We start from the raw sequence: 19,945 nt of genomic DNA, 5'->3' as shown, positions 1-19,945 counted from the left end.
TCAGCCGATTGCACTACATCTGACTCCATGGCTTAGTCCCAAATCAGTCTTAGCTCTTCAATGGGACCCACTTATGCTTGGGGAGAGACAGCTTCGCTCAGTTCATTTCACAGATCACAACAGGTAAGGGCTAGGTGGCTTACTGCTGTGTCCCCTGTAAAGCAGAGAGGCTCACAAACCTGCCTCATTCAGCTATGCCTTGGAAGAGACACAAGTCCTGCATGAGTGTACTGGTGACACTGCAAGCAGCAGGTGGCACTGACTGGGAGGGTTTATGCTTTTAGACAGGTCCTTTTCCAACCTGAACCCCGAGGTGCCGCCGCAGTAAAGAGATCACAAGGAAGCCTTCCTGCTTCTTTAATTGGTGTAACAGACAGTGACATATACAGAGCACACTCAGGTCCAATGATGCAGGGACAGCAGGGAGGGAGTCAGGACACTGTTCACACATGGCCCAGAGACAGACAGCACGAGGACAGATGGGAGGGGTCCAGATGTGAAGGCTGCGATGGGGTGGGGCAGGAGGCAGGCAGCTCATACTGAGCCAGGGAGGGGTGGGTCTCTGCTGAATCCTTCTTTAGAAATCAAAGAGAAGGCAGGTGGTGGAGCTGGGTGGTGGTTGAGGCTCAGTCCTGGGGTTCGGGGTGGGTGGGGTGGACTAAGGCTTCTATTCTAACAGGCCTGGGGTGGGGGTGGCAGTCAGCAAGGCCTGCCTCACCCTTTGGTTACGACTGGTCGGGCCTGAGCCCTGCAGCTCAGCACCCAACACTGTAAACATTTTTGGTATTTAAAGGACTTTGCCCTTCCCTCTCTTGGTTTCTGAAAAACTGGTGCTTCCTCGGGAGAGTGTGGTGAAAGGACTCTTAGGGAGGCAGAAAGCAGACCTGGATATAGAAGAGACTTGGGAGGGAGGCTGCCCGTCTCACCGTCTATGGCTGAGGGCCTGGGAGAGGCCCAGGGGACTATTGCTGTTGTCCTTGGCATGGCTGATGACTGGGCAGGCTGTGGGGGGTGCGGAGCCATGGGGGCTTCCTTGGGAGAGGCTGAGTCTGCCCACAGGGCCTCCTGGCCTTTATTGCAGGCGGGCCCAGGACTTCCAGGTGCTTCTCTGGATGGCTAGTCACCGAGGTATAGGTGAGGTGGGGCAAGGTGGGGCTTATAGAGGTGGTGGCACTGGCCACAGGGGCCCCTGGCCAGGGCTGTGATTGTCGGGCCAGCGACTCCTGCTGGGAGCAAGGGGTCAGCTATTGCACTTTCACTGCAACAGTTACGAGGATACTTGGTCCATAAAATAGTCGTTGCTTTATACAATATGCCTGAAACAACAAAAAGCTACATCTTAAATGTGAATAGCCCTGGAGGCTCCATCCCCCAGGTGTTTTCTCTGCACAAAATAAATAGCTCTTCCTCTGTATAGGCCCCCATTTGAGAACATTTACATGACCCTTTGCTGTACATATCTACACACGGGGAAAGTTGCCCTCAGCCTGCACACCTCCCCAGCCCAGCAGGGCCCTGAGCTGTATCCAGGTTGGCAGAGTCTCAGGAACAGAGTGCAGTGGCTGGAGGGCTGTCCGGGGCCTTGGGGATGGTGGAGGAACCTGGGGCGGCAGCCGAGGTTGCCCGGTGCTGGGAAGGGGAGACAGGTGTCAGGCCCGGGTGCAGCACTCCTGGTGTGGGTGAGAAGTGAAGTCCTGGCTGCCTGCCCTTAAGCTAGCAAGCGAGCTGTGGCTTAGATTCAGCATTGAAACGGAATTGGCATTAAAAAACCTAAGTGTGGCCCTGTCCCAACCCCCCTCCCCCATAGAAATTCAGTGGAATTAATGGGTCAGGTGAGGCAGGGAGCCCGCACCCCGATGAGTGGGCTAGGGTGGGGCCCACGGGACCCAGAACCAGGCTGGACTCCGTCACAGTGCTGGGTGTTCTCAATGTGGATGGGCTGCGCTTGGTACTGAAAGAGTTAAGAAAGGAAGCAGCCGAGGATTGCTCATTTAAAAAAACCTCATAGAAATCAGGTTGAGAAGTAGAAAGGCGTAGAAACGCGGAGGGCAGGCGGGTGGGTGGGTGGGCCACGGCCTGGGGCCCTACCGATGGCAGGCAAGGAGAAGAGGCCAGGCTTGTCCAGGCCCCATGGCCCAAGGTGGGACAACGAGGGAGCCGGCCTTGTGTTTCATTGGCCTCATGCCTGGGCTGTGCTCAGGGCTGGAAATAACACCAGCCCCATGACGGCACTGGGCCCCAGCTGGGCAGACAGGCGGGCAGGGGTCCCGGGGCTGCCATGGCTCTGGCAGGCCAGGCAGGGCTGCAGGAATTAAGATATGGCCTTGCTCTCCTGCTTGCACACGGATTTGCCAAACTGGAACCTTCTGTGTGGTAACAGGTCCTGGATCAGCAGATATTGAGTTTTCATGCATGTCAGCGAGTCTGTAGCCATAGATGGTAAAGGGTCCCACATTCAAAAACCAGGGCAAAACCAGTGAGGTCGGACAGTTGAGAATCTGGAGTCAACGAGAAGCAGGCTGGACCCCTGTTGGAGCTGCTACCAAATGGAGGGGACCTTGGGGTGGAGGATAGTGGACAGGGAGGTGGCAGGATGGGCTCAGGCCCACCCCTGGCACCAGGAGGCTGGGAGACCAACACAGGGCACAATGTCCAGAAGTGCCTCCCAGGCCAGGCTCAGTGGGATGTCTTGGTCCTTCTGTCATCCTGGCTGGTTGTCCTGCCGTCTTCCACGATATGCTGGACCCCACAGGCCCTATGACAGGAGGCAGGGCTGGGAGGACTGGGTGGCATGGCCTGTGTCCTCCAGTGGGCCGTGGGACAAGCTCTCAGGCGTGTCTGTTCCTCCCCAGCCACCTGCGTGTGCTTAGGCCAGACCTCCTGGTGGAGCTGGAACCCTGGCCTAGCACTGCCTAAGAGACCATGGTGCCTCGCTGACGGTGCCCTACTTGGGGCCCGTGGCTGTCCCTGGATCAAGCCGGCCTGTCATGGTGCGGCCCCAGCAGCTGGCTGCCATGCTCATGCTGCGCTGGCCTCGCTGTTCACAGTCTACCTGGCCCTGCGTCCGCTCGAGTCGGCTGGGGCCGCTGGGCTGAGCTGAGATGGTGCGGAGCAGGTGGTTCCGGGAACGCAGGAAGTCCCCCTGGCCAGGAAGGCCGAAGCTGCCCTTGCGTAGTGCCATGCGGGTGGCGGTGTTGCGGGCTGGCCGTGCCCGGTGGTTGTACTTGAGCTGGGCCAGGTGGGCTGCGTAGCCATCCGTGATGAACTGCAGGGGCAGTGAGGAGGACAGGCCATCAGCGGGGGTACCCCAGCTGCTCCCTGGCCCCTGGTTCGCCTACTCACCTGGCACTGCTGCTGCAGCTTCTTGGTGGGCCGGCCCACAATGTAGATCTGCATGGGGGACAGGCTGATGGAGCTGTAGACCGCCACGTCCTTCGTGGAGCCGTAGGCCGCGTGCACGCGCAGGTGCAGCTGTGGGCAAGACGGTGTGGGCGTGGGCATGGCCTCTGCTCCCATCTGTGCCCTGCCCCCTCTCCCTGGACCCACCTCAGAGATGAGCAGCTTCAAGAAGTTGGCCTTGTGCCGCAGTGGGTCGTGCACCAGGCCATCACAGAAGGACACCACGCCGTGGGGGAAGTTGTGCTGGGCCAGCCACGCCACCACCCGCTGCTTCTGCATATCCGGCCGGCCCGTCACATAGATGATGAGGTAGCCCAGGTCCTGCCAGTGCCTGGGGCAAGGGGCAGGCCTGGGTGTCCCATGCTGCCTCTTCCTCCCTCTGGGCCTCCCTGTCTCCTGCCCAGCCCAAGTGCCCTGCTTGGGCCACTGAGAAAAGCATCTCTAACTGGACTCAGACAACATGTCAATAGAAATGGCAGTGACGTGGCAACAGACCCTCCAGTGTCCCAGTGAGCCCCACAGTTGCAGCCCTGCAGGAGAGCTGCCTGTTCTTGCCAGCCTTCCTCTCCAGGGAACTGGACACTAGGCCACCCACAGTCATGCAGCTAACCAGTGGTGGCCTAAGGCTCCAGGCCTGGACCACAAGGTCCAGGGCCATGCAGGTCCTCATTCTGGTGCCACCAGGTCTCCCTCGCCTAATATGCAGGAGCCTCCTGCTGCTGAGCCCACCCACCTTGTGAAAGTCTCACTGTGCCCATGGGGCCACTCACCGCACCACATCCACGGCCCCGGCCCGCACCTTGGGGTCGCTGCCCATGATGGACACGCTGGCGGCAAAGGAGCCGTCGATGCTGAAGACCACAAACTCCGTGCCCTTGGGCAGCACAGTGATGTAGCTGTCAGCAAACGTGTGGTCTCCCCTGGCCAGTGGGGACAGCTTGTCAGAACCAACCAGAGCCCCTCATCTTGCACCCCAGAGGCGGGCCCTGTCCTGCCACCCCTTGGAGGTGCATACCTGACCACCATCTTGATGGGGTAGACCCCCACTCCCAGCCGGTGTGTCTCGGGGATCGTGTAGGAGACACGCCCACTGCTGTTGGTCACCAGTGTGTCCAGGTATAGCCACTCACCCGAGGGTGGCTGCATCATGATGTGCACGTCCACCTGTGAGCAGGGGCGAGTGGTCACAGCTGGTCATACCCTAACCTCCTCACTCCAGGTGCCTCAGCCAAGGGGATGTGCAGGCTCCCTGAGGTCCCCCTGTTTCCTCACCTTCTCCCCGGTTAGGGTGACCATGTCCAGGGGCCCATACATGAACCGGCCTGTCACAACTTGTGGGCCGTCCTCGTTGGCAACTGCGTCACTGATCCGGTGGTTGGCCGTCACGTTCTGGGGAGGGGAGAGCTAGCCTGGGTCAGGGTGGGGCATGGAGAGCAGCTGGGGTCTCCGAGGCTCAGTGCATGCTCCCTTGGGCCTGAGGAGTGAGGCCACCCGACTTCCTGGCCCTGGGCAAGTGACGTCCTTGCTGGGCTTCCTTCCTGCTGTGAAATGGGCTCGTGGCCCCAACTGCAGAGACCGAGGCTCAAACAGACCTGTGCTTCTCTGCAACTCAGTCTCCTCTGTAATAGGGGCCACCTGTGAGGGTCACATAGGACTACAGCCATGTCCCCTCACCCGCAGCTTCACATGTGTCCTCTTGCGCTGCCACTTCTCTCTGGGCTGTGAGGGGGTGAACACCGACACCTCCTTGCCATCCAGCTCCAAGATGCTGGAGCTGTCGTGCCTCATGACCTGGGGACAGAGACGCCAGGGCAGGCTCAGGCCAGGGCTGCTGCTCCAGGAGTGAGAGGCCCAGCCACCCTGGAGGCCAGCCGTGTTCAGGTGATTGACATTTGATCCACTCCAGTCTGCCTCTAGCCCCCAGAGGCCCTCTGTCCTGTGTGTGCAGATGCGCTGCACCCACCCCCAACCCGCCAACTCATCCTGCACAGAGCTTCCTCCCTCCTGCCTGGAGTCTGGTGGGTCAGAGGGAGGGGCCCCAAGTGTCCACCTCTCCTGCCTGGGCAACAGCCCGGTACCTGTCTGAGTAGGAAGGACACCACATCCGTTGACTCCCAGTAGCTAGCGTGGAAGAGGTGGGGCAGGGCCACCGTGGGGAAGGCCGTGAGGGCGTCGGGGCAGTATAGGGCATAGTCGATCCGCTTCTGGCCCCACCACTTAGCAGCAACTGCAGGGAGGAGGGACCATGACTGGGTGGGGCCAAGACATGGGCAGGGACCCAGAGGGTCACCTGTCCCTTCAGGCCTATTCGGCCCAGACTTCTCCGGGTACAGGCAAAGCAGATCTCTTCCTAGGCTGGTGACAGGCAAGCAGCTATGTGGGCAGAAGGCACCAGGCCCGCACCCAGGCAGCCAAGGGTCCAGCGGGTGGCCCTGTGGCAGTGTCCCATGGAAGTACTAAAGGTCTCCGCAAGGGCCTGGGGAAGCAGGGGACAAGTCCAGGTCTGAAGGCAGTATCATTTGTCCCCAGGTGTCACAGATTCTGAGGAGTCCTTCCCTGAATCTTCAGGCAGGGGTTGCTGCCTTCCTCAGCCCCAGGGTAGTGGGGAGGCCTCAGGACTTCCAGAGGGACAGTGGCATGCGCCTCTGCTCTGCCACTTCGGGTTGGGCCACCGCCCTCCCTGGAGACAAGGTTGCATACAGGAGGAGCCAGCAGACATGCCTATTTATGGCCCTGGCTCCCCTGGGTTCTGCCCGCAGCCTTGGTGACAGAGAACCCCAAGCAGCTCCTTTGGTCCTTACCTGGTCTCCTCCCAGCTCCTCAGGGTCCCCTGGGTCCCCAGCTGACCCTAACCACTGTCCCTCCTCCCTAGATGCTTGTGTCCTCCCAGCCCAAGCCTCCAGTCCCATTAGCCTCAGCGGGGGCACAGGTGGCAGGGCCTAGTAGTTAGGGGTGAGCATGCTTGGCAAGAGTGGCCCGCGTTAGAGTCTGTGGTGGGTACCTTCTCCGATGTCCACGCCAAGGAGGAAGGGGGCCCTGTCCAGGCTGGGGCTCGCCCGGGGGTGGGGCCCTGGGGTGGCAGGGGGTGGGGAGGGCAGGGCAAGCAGGGACAGGCGCCTGATGCTGGGGGTGTGGCTGAGCGCTGAGGGGGCCTCTGAGAAGCAAGAACAGGGCAGCGACTCAGCCACACTGCCACAGCCAGCCCCAAGGATGCTGCGAGAACAGGGCCCGGGGCCAGGGGCACACCTCTCCCTGCAGACAGTCGGCACTGCCCAAAACACCCCCAGCCCCAGCCCAGAGAGCCCGTGCCCAGCTCGGGGTGTGCCACCTGTATCTGCTTCCAGTGCGGGGAGGCTTCTGGGAGGGGCGGGGCTGTGGAGCTTCTCTCCAGGACCCTCCCAGGAGGGTCCACTGGCTGGCCCGCTGTGGGGGCTTCCTGGGTCCTGTGGCTGTTCAGCAGCCCCCCTGCCCTCTGCCAGCCTCATGCCCCCAGCACCCCCTCCCCAGTGTGGCACCTAAGGATGTCTCTGGACATGGCCAACTGTCCCCTCGAGCTTAGGCCCCTCGCTGTGATGGTGAGGAGGGCGCGGGCGGCTGCACTCACTCTGGGCGATGCTGGACGCCGTGTAGCTCTCGGCCAGGCCTGACACCTGGCTGGCGATGCTGATCTCGCTGGCTCTGCGGTAGCCGCGGCTGGTGGGGGCCGTGCCGGGCGACGAGGGGGCTGCATGCTCTTGGAAGACCACGTTGTGAGTCTGGAGTGCATCTGCTACAGGTGGATGGGGAGAGGGGCCCAGGTAAGCGAGGCCCAGCATGGCCCCTCGTCCCCCCAGCAGTGTTGGGGGCAGTGTGCTGGGTCCAGCGAGCTCCTGGGCTAGGGTGGGCTGGGATGTGGCTGGGCCAAGGGTGGCCAGCTCAGGGCCACTGCAGAGGGCATGAGCTGGGGAAGGGGAGGAGGAAGGCTGGGGTAGGGAAGAATGGACAGATAGACACAGACACAGGGTGTGGAGGTGAGGTGAGGGGCTTTCCCCCTGTGGCCACTCCCTGCCCTACACGTGGCTCCTCAGCTGGTCTCTGGCAGTCCAGCAGCACAGGGTCCTTCTGGGCCTCTGGGTTTGACCCAACCTGCCTGACCCACAGCTCACAGCGGCAGAGGCAGCCCAGCCTGTGCTGAAGGGTGCTGGCAACAGGGGCCCTAGATATGCTGGGGACAGAGAGGAGGCAGCCCCTGCCCCTGGCATCCCTCATGCATGGGCCATGATGAATGGGGACAAAGTCAGGTGCTGAGGACTCCAGCCAGGCTCACCTAGGTTTGGGCTGAGGATAGGATAGGGCAGGGAGGACAGGGCTCAGCAGAGGAGCCAGGCTGCATGGGTTGTAGAGGGAGGCTGAGCATCTCCAGGGGGGAAGGAATGGCAACCAGAGACCGCAACTCCTTGCTGGAACCAAAATTTTCTAGGTGTTGAGGGAGGGCACAGCCTCACCCTACCTCTTATCTGCTCCCAAAAGCCACAAAAAGGAGGGCCAGCACCCTTGGACTGTCATTGGCAAGCTGTGTGACTCTGGGGCAGCCTCTGTCTGTCTCTGGGCTGCTACAACTATTTTTGCTTTGGGTCCTCTCAGCCCAGTGTGCAAAAAAAAGTCACCAAGATTAACTCCCCACTGCCTTCCTGCTTGCCTGCCACCAAGGTCCCCTGAACTCTGAGTAGCCAAAGGGGGGGTGAGGGGGAATGGGGGCAGGGGGCAGGGGGCAGGGGCAGGAGCCAAGCAGACGTCACCACAGTGGGGTACACACACTCGGCACAGCCCAGGCTCTGGCGGGGCCCATCTTGCCAGGTGAGCGCGGGAACGGGGATACTGGTTTCCAGGAAGCCGTCCCCATGGGGGAGAGGGGCCAGGGGGCCACCCTCCAGGACCAGCTCGGGGTTTCTCTGCACGGTCTCGACTGGAGGCAGATGGGAGAGAACAGAGGACAAGAACAGACACTTGCATGGGCTGTCCGTACACACACCAACGTAGACTCCGGCTCCTCGAGGACCAGACACCACAAGATGCTGGGACACACGCTGGGGCTGGGGGACAGGCGGGGCTCTGTGGGGGGCCCCACCCACCAAGCGCCCCATCTCTGGGCTTACTGCCTGCCATGCGAGGGCCCAGCCTACCGGTCCCCCAACCCGGCAAGGGTCCTCCTCCTGCCTGCTCCCAAGGGGTGAAGCCCTGACCACGCCCTTTGAAAGGTGGAAGTCACCGAAGTCTCCCAGGAACTCCCAGGAAGGAGCAGCTCCTGCACCAGGTGCCCTTCAGGAGGGGTGTCCTCCTGCTGACCCTCTCGTACCTGGGCCGCCCCACCCTCCAGAACAGGGTGCTGATTGTCACCTTCCCGGGGGGACCTCTCACCCAGCAGCGTGGAGCAGCCGTCCCCCAGCGGGTAGCGCTGGTAGCGGGGGATGCTGCAGGGTGGCAGGGCATGGAAGCGGCGCTCCAGCAGGGGCTCCAGGCGGGAGGCCGAGGGGTCGGCGGGGTGGAAGAGGTTGTAGACTTGCTGGCAGGCTGGCCGCAGCTGGAAAACTGGGGCAGAGAAAGGAGACTGGGTGGCGGGTGGGGCCTGGGTCCCAGGTGGTCTCTGCCGCGCGTGCCTTTCAGTTTGGGATCTGGCTGGGTCACTTTCCCTCTGTGGACCAGGAATGTCTTGTGTGGGTGCTGGGATGGCACCTGGGCATCACATGCATGCTGGGCCAGTGCTGGACACAAAGGGCCCTGTGGCTCTCAGAGTTTTTTTCTTTTCTTTTTTTTTTTTTTCGGATGGGGGTTGGGTTCCAGGGATTGAACTCTGGGGCACTCGACCACTGAGCCACGTCCCCAGCCCTATTTTATATTTTATTTAGCGACAGGGTCTCACTGAGTGCTTAGCGCCTCACTGTTGTTGAGGCTGGTTTTGAACTCCCTATTCTCCTGCCTCGGCTTCCCAAGCCGCTGGGATTACAGGTGTGTGCCACCTCGCCAGCTCTCACAGAGTTTTTAATTGAAAAAGTTATAATGACCTACTAAGAACAAGTGTGCGAGTGTGAGAGGATGTACAGTGACGAACTTCCAAACTCTAAGGGAGACTAGACACCTGGAGGCTAGTCTGTCCCCATGTGACCCTGGGCTGTGCCTCCCTCTCCTGGACCTCCACTGTCCCATGTCCTCTGCTCTGGACACCTTGGAAAGGGAATGGACCAGCAGGTGTTGAGGACAGGGCCAGTGACTGGGTTGGTGGAGCAGAAATAAGAGGCCAAGGTCCTTTGTGGATGGGGACAGGAAAAGGCCCAGGCCATCACCATGGCCTGTGTCAGGGGTCCACTGAGATCTCTGCCCAACTCGTGCCCCTTGTCCTGCCCCACAAGGCTCTCACCATCCAGGGCAGGGATGACGGTTTTCCGTAAAGCCAGGACCAGACCCAGTGGGCACCCGAAGAGGAAGAGATCTGCGATTTCAAAGTCAAACTTGCCCAGGGCGCCGGCGCCATCCAGCATGGTGGAGCTGCTCGAGCGGCGGGAGCCGGGCTCGTTCCTCAGCACACTGGCATGCAGGCTGTGGTGGGATGTGCCAGGTCACACCCAGTCCTTCTCAGGGCCACCCTCCCTCAGCCTAGGAGGGACAGGCTGGGTCTGATGGCCCCTTCAGGGACTTGCCCTGTGCTGTCCTGAGGGTACAGCTGCCCAGCACCTGTGGGGACACTGTCAGTGGCCTCTCCAGGGAGCCTACCACCATTGGGATATCCCTGACCGAGGCCACACTGCCCCTGGTTGGCTCTGCCCCTGCTCAGCCGTACCTCCCCAGGACAACCTGCTTCCTGTGGCTCAAGGTGGCCTGGGGCATACACAGACCATGTACCCAATAAGCCAGAGGGGCCCCAATAGGGCACCTGGCAGAGCCCCCAGGACCTCAGAGACCCCAGTCCCTGATTCCAGAGGGACTCTGCGATGCCCCCTCCCTCTTGCAGCCTCCTTCCTCACCTGGCCTGTCCCCTGAGCCCACCTGGACAGGAAGGCCTGGTGCTGCTGGATGGTGTCCAGCTCGTAGGTGGACGAGTCACTCCTCTTGCGGGGCAGCTGCCTTCTGGAGTCCTCGGCACCAGTGCTGCGGGGGATGTCGGTGCTGCTGCGGCTCAGGTGCCGGCTGCTCTCCAGGCTGGAGCCACCGCCGCCACTGCCACTGGAGCCGTGGGCTGCATTCCCCAGGGTGCCCGGGGACAGCAGCTCAGCATCCTGGAATGGCCCCACGGAGGCTCACTGCTGGGTGGCCACCTCCTGGAGCTGCCCCTCCCTCCTGCCGGCCGATGCCCCGCTCAGGCTTCCCACTGAAGCCAGCGGGGAAGCAGAGGGGACACCCTGGTCTCCTGCCCCTCAGCCTGCAGCTCAGGCCTAGCAACCTTCATTCCTGGCCTATCTGTCCACCTGAGACCTGGGGGACCTCCCCCAGGCTGCTGGCCACTCTGCGGCAGGGGAACTTGTGTCTTCCCTTCCTGCTGGGAAACAGACAGGGTCCCCTATCACATTTCCCGGCCTAGAGCCCACTCCATCTGTGCAGACCTGGTTTGTGGCCTATGAAGCCACATGCTCTCTTAGATCGGCCATGCTACAGTTCTCCAGCTGCCATGTGCCTGCTCTGCCACCTCTGGGTACCAGGGCTGGCAGCTCCTATGGATTCTGAGAAGTACTCCCCTGGCTTCTTCAGGGCCCAGGGTGAACCTGCAACTTGGGCACCTTCCCTGAGTTCTCAGCAAGAGACACTGGGCTTCCTCTGCTCCCCAGGCCTCTCTGTGCACTCGGGTCCTGCCTGTAGGCTCAGGGCCTTGGGTGATGTTTGTTGATGGACAGAAGAGACGCAGCTTGGCTGGGGGTCTGAGTGAGCTCACCTCAGAGTCTCTGCCGGGTACTCTGCTTGTGGGCCACCACATGGGGCCAGGTAGTGGCCAGGTGCCCTGAAGCAGGTAAGGGCAGCTGCTCTACATGACACACGTTTCCGTGGAGGTCTGGGGCCAAGGGAGGGGCATCCCACCACCATGGCCCTGCTCTGGTACCTGCACGCTGACCACGCTGCCGCGGCGGCTGCTGCTCTGACTCTCAGACACTGGCTGGTTGCTGTGGCACAAGGCATCAAATGCCAGGATGCCCCCAACGCAGTCCCCAATCAGGCAGACCTGCAGGCAGGAGAGGCCCGGGCCCACGTTTCCACCCTGCTGGCTGGGAAAGAAGACCCCGCCCTCCAGCCAGCCCTGCAGGGTCCTCCTTCTCCACCCTCCCACCAGTTACCTGCCCACTGAAGGTCACGCCCTCTTGGGACTTGATGAAGTCCCCGTAGGCCAGGTTGGCCCTCTGAATCACTGTGGCAACTGCCTCCTGGTACTGAGGTGAGGAAGTGGCCAGCAGAGGCAGGGCGGCCAGGGGGATGTGGTCCTGACTGCTGGACAGGTAGCCCTCATCGTGGCTGTAGGGACTGAGGCTGAGGGAGAGGGGCTGGGTCAGGAGGGGCCGCAGGGTAGACAGAGCTACCTGGCCCCAAGTGCTCATGGACAGTCCTAGGTCCAGCCCGGGGCCACTGCCAGGGCCCAGGGCTGCCAACTGGATCTGCATCCGACGTTACAGAATTGGAAACTGACTCAGCCCTGGACTCAGCTCCTGGACTCCAAGCTGAGGCTGCGTGCACAGGCTCTCCCCCTCCGGGCAGAGGAGGCTCAACGCAGCTCGGGCCATCTGGACTGGGGGGCCACCGATGCTCAGGGCAGGTGGAAGACAGCATTCTTCTGTGATGCCCTCCCTGTGGGCAGAGGGGTACAGCTGGCAGATGGCACTCACTTGGAGACGAGGGCGAAGGCGTCGGCGCAGACAGGGGGGCAGGGCACCAGGCGGATGGCAAGGTGGCCCAGGGCGCTGGGGTAGTGCACACGCATGACGGTGTCAAACACGTTAGCGATGGTGTTGGCATCTCCCTGCTTGGAGCTGGGGTCCCCGGTGCCCGTGTCCAGGATGGTGCCTCCGTGCAGCACCAGCAGCAGCACGTGGATCTTGGAGGGCGGTGCAGCCAGTGGCTGGCTGACTTCGTCCTGCACAGGCGAGGAAGGGGGTCAACTCCTTGCCAGGCCCCTGTCACACTGTAGGGAGGCCCAAATGCTCCTTCTGAGGGCTCCAATTTTGGTTACCCAGCTATGGAGCCTGGGGTTTGGGAGCTTCCTCCCGTCCCTCAGACCCCTGCAAGGACCACAGCCCGGAGCAGGGAGGCCTGACCACGGGCACAGAGGACTCGGGTGTGGGGGGTCAGCTTTCTCCTCTGAAAGCTCCATGTCTCTGGGAGGCAAAGGCAGTGGCTTCTGCTTGGTCTCCTGGCATGAGGAAGAGGCAGAAGCTCAGCCGGGCCTGGCCTCTGGGGCCTGCTGCTCCTATGGGTGTCCAGGCAAGGGCCTGTCTTGGCTGGAGCAGACAGGGCCACCACTGGCTCAGAGTCACAGGGGTTATTAGGAGTGGCCAGGGTCAGGGCAGTGTTACGACCACTCTGTCTACAGTGCCAAGCTCTCCCTGGACCTCCTCTGGTCCTTCGGTCTCCAGGTCCTGCTATTCCTGGAATCTAAGACCAAGGTCACCAAGAGCAGAGACACCCTGGCAGAGGCAGGGCTCCAGAACATTCAGCAGAAATGACAATACAGGTTTGTGGCCCTGATTACAAAGGTCATGATCCCACCTTCCTGCTGGCCAGGACTGCTGTGAGGTCAGAGTGGACCCTAGATCACATAGGTATGTGTAGACTGCTTGTCCTCTAGAGACAAGGTGATGGGCCCAGGAGAGGCCTGGGGACTGGGCCACCATCCTGTGGTGCACTGCCCAAAGCCTCTGCCAAAGCTCAGCAGGGCTGTGGGCCACAGGCTGTGGCCCTGTCCCCAGGGCCCCCCTGCTCCCTTCCTAAGCTTCTTTGTGGGTGGCCAGGAGATGCAAGTGAGGGACCACTGGGCTGTCCTTGCTGTGTGTGCCATGTCGTCCTCAGGGGCGTGGGCAGGGGACAGAAAAAGGTGCTAAAGCCAGGTGTGGGCCATGGGGTTTTGTGTACACAGGGGGACTGCCCACTGGTGGCTGGCCTGGCAGGGGGACATCTGGACAGCCCCATCCATGTCACTTAAGAAGGGGTTCTCCAACACAGTAGGAGAAGGCATAAGACATGTCCAAGGCAGGGGAGTTTTGTCCAGCAGTGCTTGGTCCCCTAGGCAGTGCAGGTGACTGAGGGCTGAGTCTTGTTTGTGCCCGTCTGGCTGGACCCAGCACTGGGGACTACTCAGGGACCCCTGCAGGCTCCAGAAAGACACCCATCCTCACGTTCAGCTTGACATAGGAACTACACCTGCCTGAGCCCCAGTGGTGACAGAGCCCCCGGGAACCGTGGGGACAGCTCTGGAGAGCCGGGTCATGCCCCACCCCTGGTCAGTGTCTCCATAAAGCTGCCTGCTTCCGTCAGGAAAGGCTGCCGTGTGGGGGCTTTTGCAAGCACGGGGGTCTGACTGGGGACGGCAGCACCCAGGATCAGAGCTGGGTTCCACTGCACATCCAGAGGCAGGTCCCGAGCCCCAGGCCCCTTCCGCCCTCCCCTGGGGGGGCAGTCAGAGCTGTGTGCACTGCAGGTGGGGAGGGGCCTGTTGGCTTGATCCACTTTAGGCAGCAAAGGAAATCCGTCTCCCTGCCCACTGCCCCTGCTGCAAAACCCACTGTCCTCAGACCTGAGAGCAGAGAACCCCAGGAGGTGGGGAGGTGGGGATGCTCCTGCGCCAGACTCCCCAGGCGACCCGAGGAGGGGCCGATCCACCTTAGGTAGCTTGGTCCTGGGACTCAGCCCCCAGTGCAAACAGCTCTGACGGCCCGCAGGTGGAGGGGGGCGTGAGCTCCAGCAAAGAACCCCCGAAGCGGACACAGGTTCCACAAAGAGCTTTATTGGACACACTGAGCGCTGCCTGACCCCTGCAGGCCACCTGCAGCCGTGGCCACATCACTGCTGCCTGGGGGGCTTTTGCTTCCTCCCCTTCTGTCTTTTGCTCTTCAGACAGGCTGGGCACAAGGCGAGGATCTTATTTTTGATCTGGAATTTACAAGTTTCTCATTGTACTTTCCACAGGTGCAACTTGCTCAAGGTCTTCTTGGGGGGCTGTCTGCTGTCCCTGGTTCTCAGGGGCCTCAGAGAGAGGGCGGGCGGGCACCTCCCTAGTAGGGTGGCAAAGGAAGGCGCCTCCAGGGCCAGCGCAGGGGTGAGGTGCAGTGCGGGGCTCCGCCTCCTGTGCCCCTGGACTGTCCCTCTGAGCCCTGCCCCTTCCCAGGTAGCCTTAGATGGCAGCTCCCAGGCACCCACCTCAATGATGTTCAGCTGCTCCACGCTGGAGGCCACCCTGAACTCTGGGCTGCTCTGGCCATACAGACTCTCTGCAACACAGAAGCCTCGGTGAGCAGGGCACAGCTGGCCCCGCAGAGGCTGTAACCGCCACAAGGGGAACTGGAGCCCTGGGTCCCCCCCCTTCGCCCCGGGGTGCCTAGCACTGTGCCGGAGCTGGGTGGGTTACCCTGTGTGTCCTCTGGCTCTGGGCTCTCAATGGTGTCCATGAGGTCGTTGGAGCTCCACTTGGTGATGTCCTTGGGGAACATCTCCTCCGAGTCAGACAGGTCCTCTGTGGAGGGGGGTGTTCAGCAGGGATGGGATACACCAGGAGCCTCCAGCTCCCCGGCCTTCGCCCAGTGCATCTTGTTCCTGCTCGCTCCCTTCCTCACCAGGACAGCCAGGCAGCTGACACCACCCAACCTTTTTGTTTTTTCAGCCATACCACATAAAATTCACAGTGTAAACCATTTTAAGTGGTATTTAGTGTCTTTGCAAAGCTGTGTGGCCAGCGCCCTTCATCATCCTTGGACAGAAACCCCAGCCAAGAGTGGCCACCCTCCCCGGCCTCCCTGGGCAGCCGCTGGCCAGCAGTCCTTTCTCTCTGCGCTTGCCTATTCTGGTCACTTAGCAGCACCATGCCACGCGACGTGGTCTTTTGTGGCGAGCCTCTCTCACACAGTGTCGTGCTCTCGAGGTCCCTCCTGCTGGAGGCTTGTCAGCGTGTCCTTCCTTTTCATGGCTGAGCCATACCCCGTGTATCCCTCACCAGCTGACGTCGTTAACGTCCACAGCGGCAGCTCAGGGAGCAGCTGGCGAGGAGTGCTGCTGTGTCCACCTGCAGCCGCCCCTGCTTTCCTCCCCTCTCCTGCGGGGACTAACCCAGAGCCACCACGAGCTCGGTCCCTGGTGCTCCTCTCTGCTTTCTTGGGATTTCTGTTGGGGCCCAGCAGCTGTCTGGGTTTGGGCTCCCGCTGGCCCCCTCCTCTGGCCTTGAATGGCTCCTGGGCCAGTTTCCCCAGGACTCTTTTGCTTCTACATCATTTTCTACACTAGCTGTGTATTTTCCTTTTTTCAGGGACAAAGAGCCAGCCTGGGATGAGTGGGACACCAAAGACACCCCTTCCCCACCTCAGCAGCCTGTCTGGACCAGAGTAAACCCAGAACCTTCTCTTGCCTGGACACTATTCCCCACATCCTTGCCCCTCCGGGCTGATGGCCAATTAACTGAAATGCCACACTTAGCTGGTTCTCCTGCTCCTCCCAGTCGTGGTGGTGGCACAAGCGGGCTCTCGCTGCCCCTGCCCTGTGCAAGCCTGTGGACACATCCCTGTCTCTGGGCCCTGCCATGCCAGGTACCCTGCAGAGGGCCATCTCTCTGCATTGCCCGCTGGTCCCTCTGGCTTCACTGAGGGGGACAGCAAAGGCACTGAGCAAGGAGGCCCCACTCACGTCTTCCGGCACAGGCTGCTTCTGGTGTTTATGCCAGGATCAGGGGAAATGAGCAGTTCTTCTATTTCTGCTTATTGCATTTTCTAAAGTGTCTACTTTAGGTGCATATTTAATTTACATTAATGGCATTAATTTAATCAGGAATAAACAAGGTTAAGTACAAGATTAAGTAACTACAAAAATTTATAACACTGTAAGTTATACTTCTTATGGAAATAAATTCACAAATGGAAAAATGTCCCCGTGCGACTTGCATGTCCTTTTGGGGTGGTCTTGAGAGAGCAGCCCCCTCCAGTCAGGCCCACAGGTACATCTCAACTTCTGGGTAGGTTAGCCTGAGACTGGCGCTCAAGGGAACGTGACCCTAGGTGAGGCCAAGTCACCCTCCAAACCCTGTGCCCACCCTCACACACCCCTCCCTGCCTCTCCCAGGAAGGCCAAGGGCGCACAGCTGCCCACTTACCATGGGCATCAAAGAACTCGTCGTCTGAGCTCTCGTCAGAGTCCCTGGCAATACTCTGCATCCTCCACTCTGAGATGCTGTGGCGGGAAGGGCTGGCTGCAAGGCAAAATCCCAGACTGACTGTCTGGCCTGCAGCGGAAGGGCCAGTGGCTCTGCGGAGCGGGCAACAGCAGGGAGGTGGAAACCTGAGGCTTAGGCGGACATGGGCAGAGCCGTCCTAGGGAGGTCCAGGGAGAACGTGGGGCAGGAGGAAATGGGGTCTGAGTCCAGGACCTGAGCTCTGCTGGTAGGCTTGGGTCTGACCCTGAAGAGATTTCTTAAGCTGAGCTGCAGCAGCCTCACAAATGGGGTGTGATGCTGCAGGACAGTGGGGGGTGGCGGGGCGTGTCTCACTACTCAGGTCCAGGGAGCGGGGGCTTGCGAAGGGAAGCTCCACTTCACCCTCCTCCTAGGCCTTGTAGGCTCCCGGGGGAGGTGAAGCCTCCTGCAGGTGTCAGGGAGCCGCCAGTCCTGCTCCTCAGGTGGGGCCGTCTCACCCTGGGCCGTACACGTGCTCAGGTGGGGCCTGCTGGGGTGGGGGGACCTGGCTTCACTGCAGCTAGGCCTGGCTTGGTGCCAGTCAGAGAAGGCTGTCACCAGCAGGCTTAGCTTCACAATGTCCATGAGAAAGAGGCCATTTTCAGAGCTGGAAGGCCCAGCAACCCAGCAATGGCACAGGCTGCCTGGGGGGCAGGGCAGACAGGGACACCACATGGCCAGGCGGCGCTGGGGCTCACCTCCCCGCTTGGATGACCGTGACGATTTAGAGGACGTGGACCACTGCTTCTTCAGGCCACGCCCCACCAGGGGCTCCCCGTGGCTGCTGCTGGGCTCAGGGGGCACCCCGGATGCCTGGTCCTGGGTGTCCTGGTCCTTGGCGAGCTCGGTGGCCCCCTCGTCCTCACTGAACTGGGCCATCTTGCGGGACAGCATGAGCTGCGCCTCCCTCTCCAGCTCCCGGATGTTCTCCATGCTCAGCCCGTACCACTCATCCTGCCAGCACCAGGCCTGCCTGTGGGCCCGCACCATGACCCGCCGCAGGCCTGCGTAGGTGCAGGGGAATCGTCAGTCTGAGACTGAAACAGGAGCCCCAGGCTGGCTACCCTGGAGCTGCAGGTCAGACTTGAGGCACTGCTTGCCTGTGCCCCATCTTTTCTATCTGGAAAATGAGGGTACTGGCTCCCAGATGGCCTCACAAACTCACAGTGATTCTACACTCAGAGGGGAGGGGCCTCCTAGGTAAGGTGTCTGGTCAGAAGCCAGATTTTAATTTGGGGGGAAGTCCTTGCCCTTTGGGAAGTAGAGTAGGACTTCCTAAGTCTCCTCTCTCAGTGCCAGTCTACTTTTCCTGTCCAAGTTCAAGTTCAAAATGGGATTGAACCCAGGGGTGCTTTACCACTGAGCTACATCCTCAGTGCTTTTTATTTTTTATTTTGAGGCAGGGTGTCACTAAGTTGCTGAGGCTGGCCTTCATCTTTCAATCCTCTTGTCTCAGTCTCCAAGTAACTGGGATTACAGGTGTGCACCACCATGTCTGGCTTAAAAAATGCTTTCAAAAGACTATATTTTACATGTGAGATAGATAAGAATATATTATGCAAATAAAATAAGATACAATCATATGGCTTTTAAGGAGAAAGACAAGCCAGGAGCAAGGGGCCCTCTGGGGTGACAGGATATGGGGAGCTCAGTGTACAGCTGTGAATATTGTCCTGAAACTGACCTGGCTGTCCTCACACAGGTAAGCTGCATGGCACACAAAACCATGCCTCCATGAAGCTGCTTAAAAGAAACACTAAAAAGAAACCAAACATTCACCACCCAGCAAAGGTATAGACTGTCCCAGTGACACCTCCCCACCCGTGTTCCCTCCCTGTAAGAGTCTGCCCTAGATTTTACATCTGCCACTTGTTTGGTTTCTCGTTTGGCAGGTGTGTTTTTCTGCACGTGTTGGGCTGTTGGGCTGTGGTTGAAATTTACATGTACGAGTCATGCTGTGTGAACTCTCCTGCCACTTGCTTCTCTGGGTGAGTTTCACCTGCAACCACGCCTGTGTGGGGCTCTGGGGCACTGGGCTTTTGGCTGCATGGCATTTATGTGTTGGAAACACCACATTTTATTATTCCTTTTCCTGCCAGTGGCTTTTGGCTCATTTGCATCATTTTTCTGTCTCGCGGCTCTGAACATTCTGGAACACGTTTCTCCTGGCTCCCAGGGCACGCACCTTCTGCTCTCCTGGAGAGTGCAGAGGGGTCCTCCAAGAGGCCTCAGGATGACAGGGCTTCCTCTGCACTCCCCTCCCCAGTCCCACCTCCTGGTCTGCCACCTGTGGGGTGTGTCCGCCCACCTTCGCTATGCCATGGTACCCTCCTGGCCCCAGAGGTCTGTATCCCCAGCCCAGCCGTGGGGTGGCTTCAGACACCATGCTGATGAGCCTGTCTCCTTTTCTGTGACTGTCTGCTGGCCTCACGGGGCTGCTCCAACCCATATGGGGAATGGCCTCAGTCTGGGGTGGCTGGAAGGGCTTAGCACCAGGGGGTAAGGCTAAGGCTATGCGGGACAGCATGAGGCTATGCTAAGCCCAGCTCACACGGGTTCACCAGTTCTCCCTGGGAGGACACTAATGTTCGTAGCAGCAGACACGATTGTGTCGTGCCCCCTCCCTGGTTCTGCACCCCATGATCTTGTCCTGGAGCAGCCCTGTGTAACTGGCACCACTACACCCACTTCTCAGACAAGGAAAGCAAGTCTCAGGGAAGAGCTGCAGAGTCGCCATGTGACAGAGCTGGGACTGGGTGTCAGAACTGTCCCCTCCCCTCCAGCCCCATTTTCCTTTCTGGGAGGAGAGCTGACTTTTTGGGGCTGGAGATCCCTGTAGTTTGGCCAGGCTCTCAGGCTGTGTGGGGCAGGGAGGGCCGAGGGGCACACTGGCTTCTGGGCCAGGGTCCCAGCCTGGGCTCTGCCGGGACCTGTAGTGGGCTGACCCTGGAGAAGCCTGACATGAATGGATCCCTGGGGTGGAGAAAGGGAAAGGCCAGGCAGGCCATGCAGCTCCTGTGAGCTGAGAACTGTTAACTTCCACTGCAGGAAGTGGGGACCATGGCCACGACGGGTATGGCCAAGCTGGGCTGGGGATACAGACACCCAGGCTGTCTCCAGGACACTGTCCTTTCTGCTTAGAACTGGGGACATGTATCCTGGCTT

General features: G+C 60.4%; 1 protein-coding gene across 9 annotated transcripts in view; it reads right to left on the bottom strand.

Annotated features, from left to right (window-relative positions):
- Window positions 1–340: 340 nt before the first annotated feature.
- Pitpnm2 (phosphatidylinositol transfer protein membrane associated 2) overlaps window positions 341–19,945 on the bottom strand; it is a 125,379-nt gene continuing 105,774 nt past the window's right edge. For 4 of the 9 annotated variants that reach the window (XM_071616293.1, XM_071616290.1, XM_071616297.1 and 1 more), the window contains 21 exons: window positions 17,479–17,784; window positions 16,703–16,798; window positions 14,975–15,079; window positions 14,767–14,837; window positions 12,240–12,487; window positions 11,697–11,886; window positions 11,465–11,584; window positions 10,420–10,649; window positions 9,794–9,972; window positions 8,797–8,967; window positions 8,195–8,344; window positions 7,004–7,168; window positions 6,401–6,553; window positions 5,478–5,626; window positions 5,074–5,190; window positions 4,672–4,788; window positions 4,415–4,563; window positions 4,170–4,319; window positions 3,547–3,730; window positions 3,343–3,471; window positions 341–3,265 (listed from right to left, as the gene is read on the bottom strand). In XM_071616293.1, coding sequence (XP_071472394.1) covers window positions 2,945–3,265; window positions 3,343–3,471; window positions 3,547–3,730; window positions 4,170–4,319; window positions 4,415–4,563; window positions 4,672–4,788; window positions 5,074–5,190; window positions 5,478–5,626; window positions 6,401–6,553; window positions 7,004–7,168; window positions 8,195–8,344; window positions 8,797–8,967; window positions 9,794–9,972; window positions 10,420–10,649; window positions 11,465–11,584; window positions 11,697–11,886; window positions 12,240–12,487; window positions 14,767–14,837; window positions 14,975–15,079; window positions 16,703–16,798; window positions 17,479–17,784 — 3,500 coding nt within the window. In that variant the 3' untranslated portion in view covers window positions 341–2,944. Of the gene's footprint in view, window positions 3,266–3,342; window positions 3,472–3,546; window positions 3,731–4,169; window positions 4,320–4,414; window positions 4,564–4,671; window positions 4,789–5,073; window positions 5,191–5,477; window positions 5,627–6,400; window positions 6,554–7,003; window positions 7,169–8,194; window positions 8,345–8,796; window positions 8,968–9,793; window positions 9,973–10,419; window positions 10,650–11,464; window positions 11,585–11,696; window positions 11,887–12,239; window positions 12,488–14,333; window positions 14,500–14,766; window positions 14,838–14,974; window positions 15,080–16,702; window positions 16,799–17,478; window positions 17,785–19,945 lie in introns of those variants that run through there. The other 5 variants (XM_071616301.1, XM_027921411.2, XM_027921409.2 and 2 more) reach the window with 5 other exon arrangements.

This window comes from Marmota flaviventris, chromosome 1 (genome assembly GCF_047511675.1).
Source record: "Marmota flaviventris isolate mMarFla1 chromosome 1, mMarFla1.hap1, whole genome shotgun sequence".
Taxonomy (NCBI): domain Eukaryota; kingdom Metazoa; phylum Chordata; class Mammalia; order Rodentia; family Sciuridae; genus Marmota; species Marmota flaviventris.
This window is presented reverse-complemented; position numbering and strand designations above follow the sequence as displayed.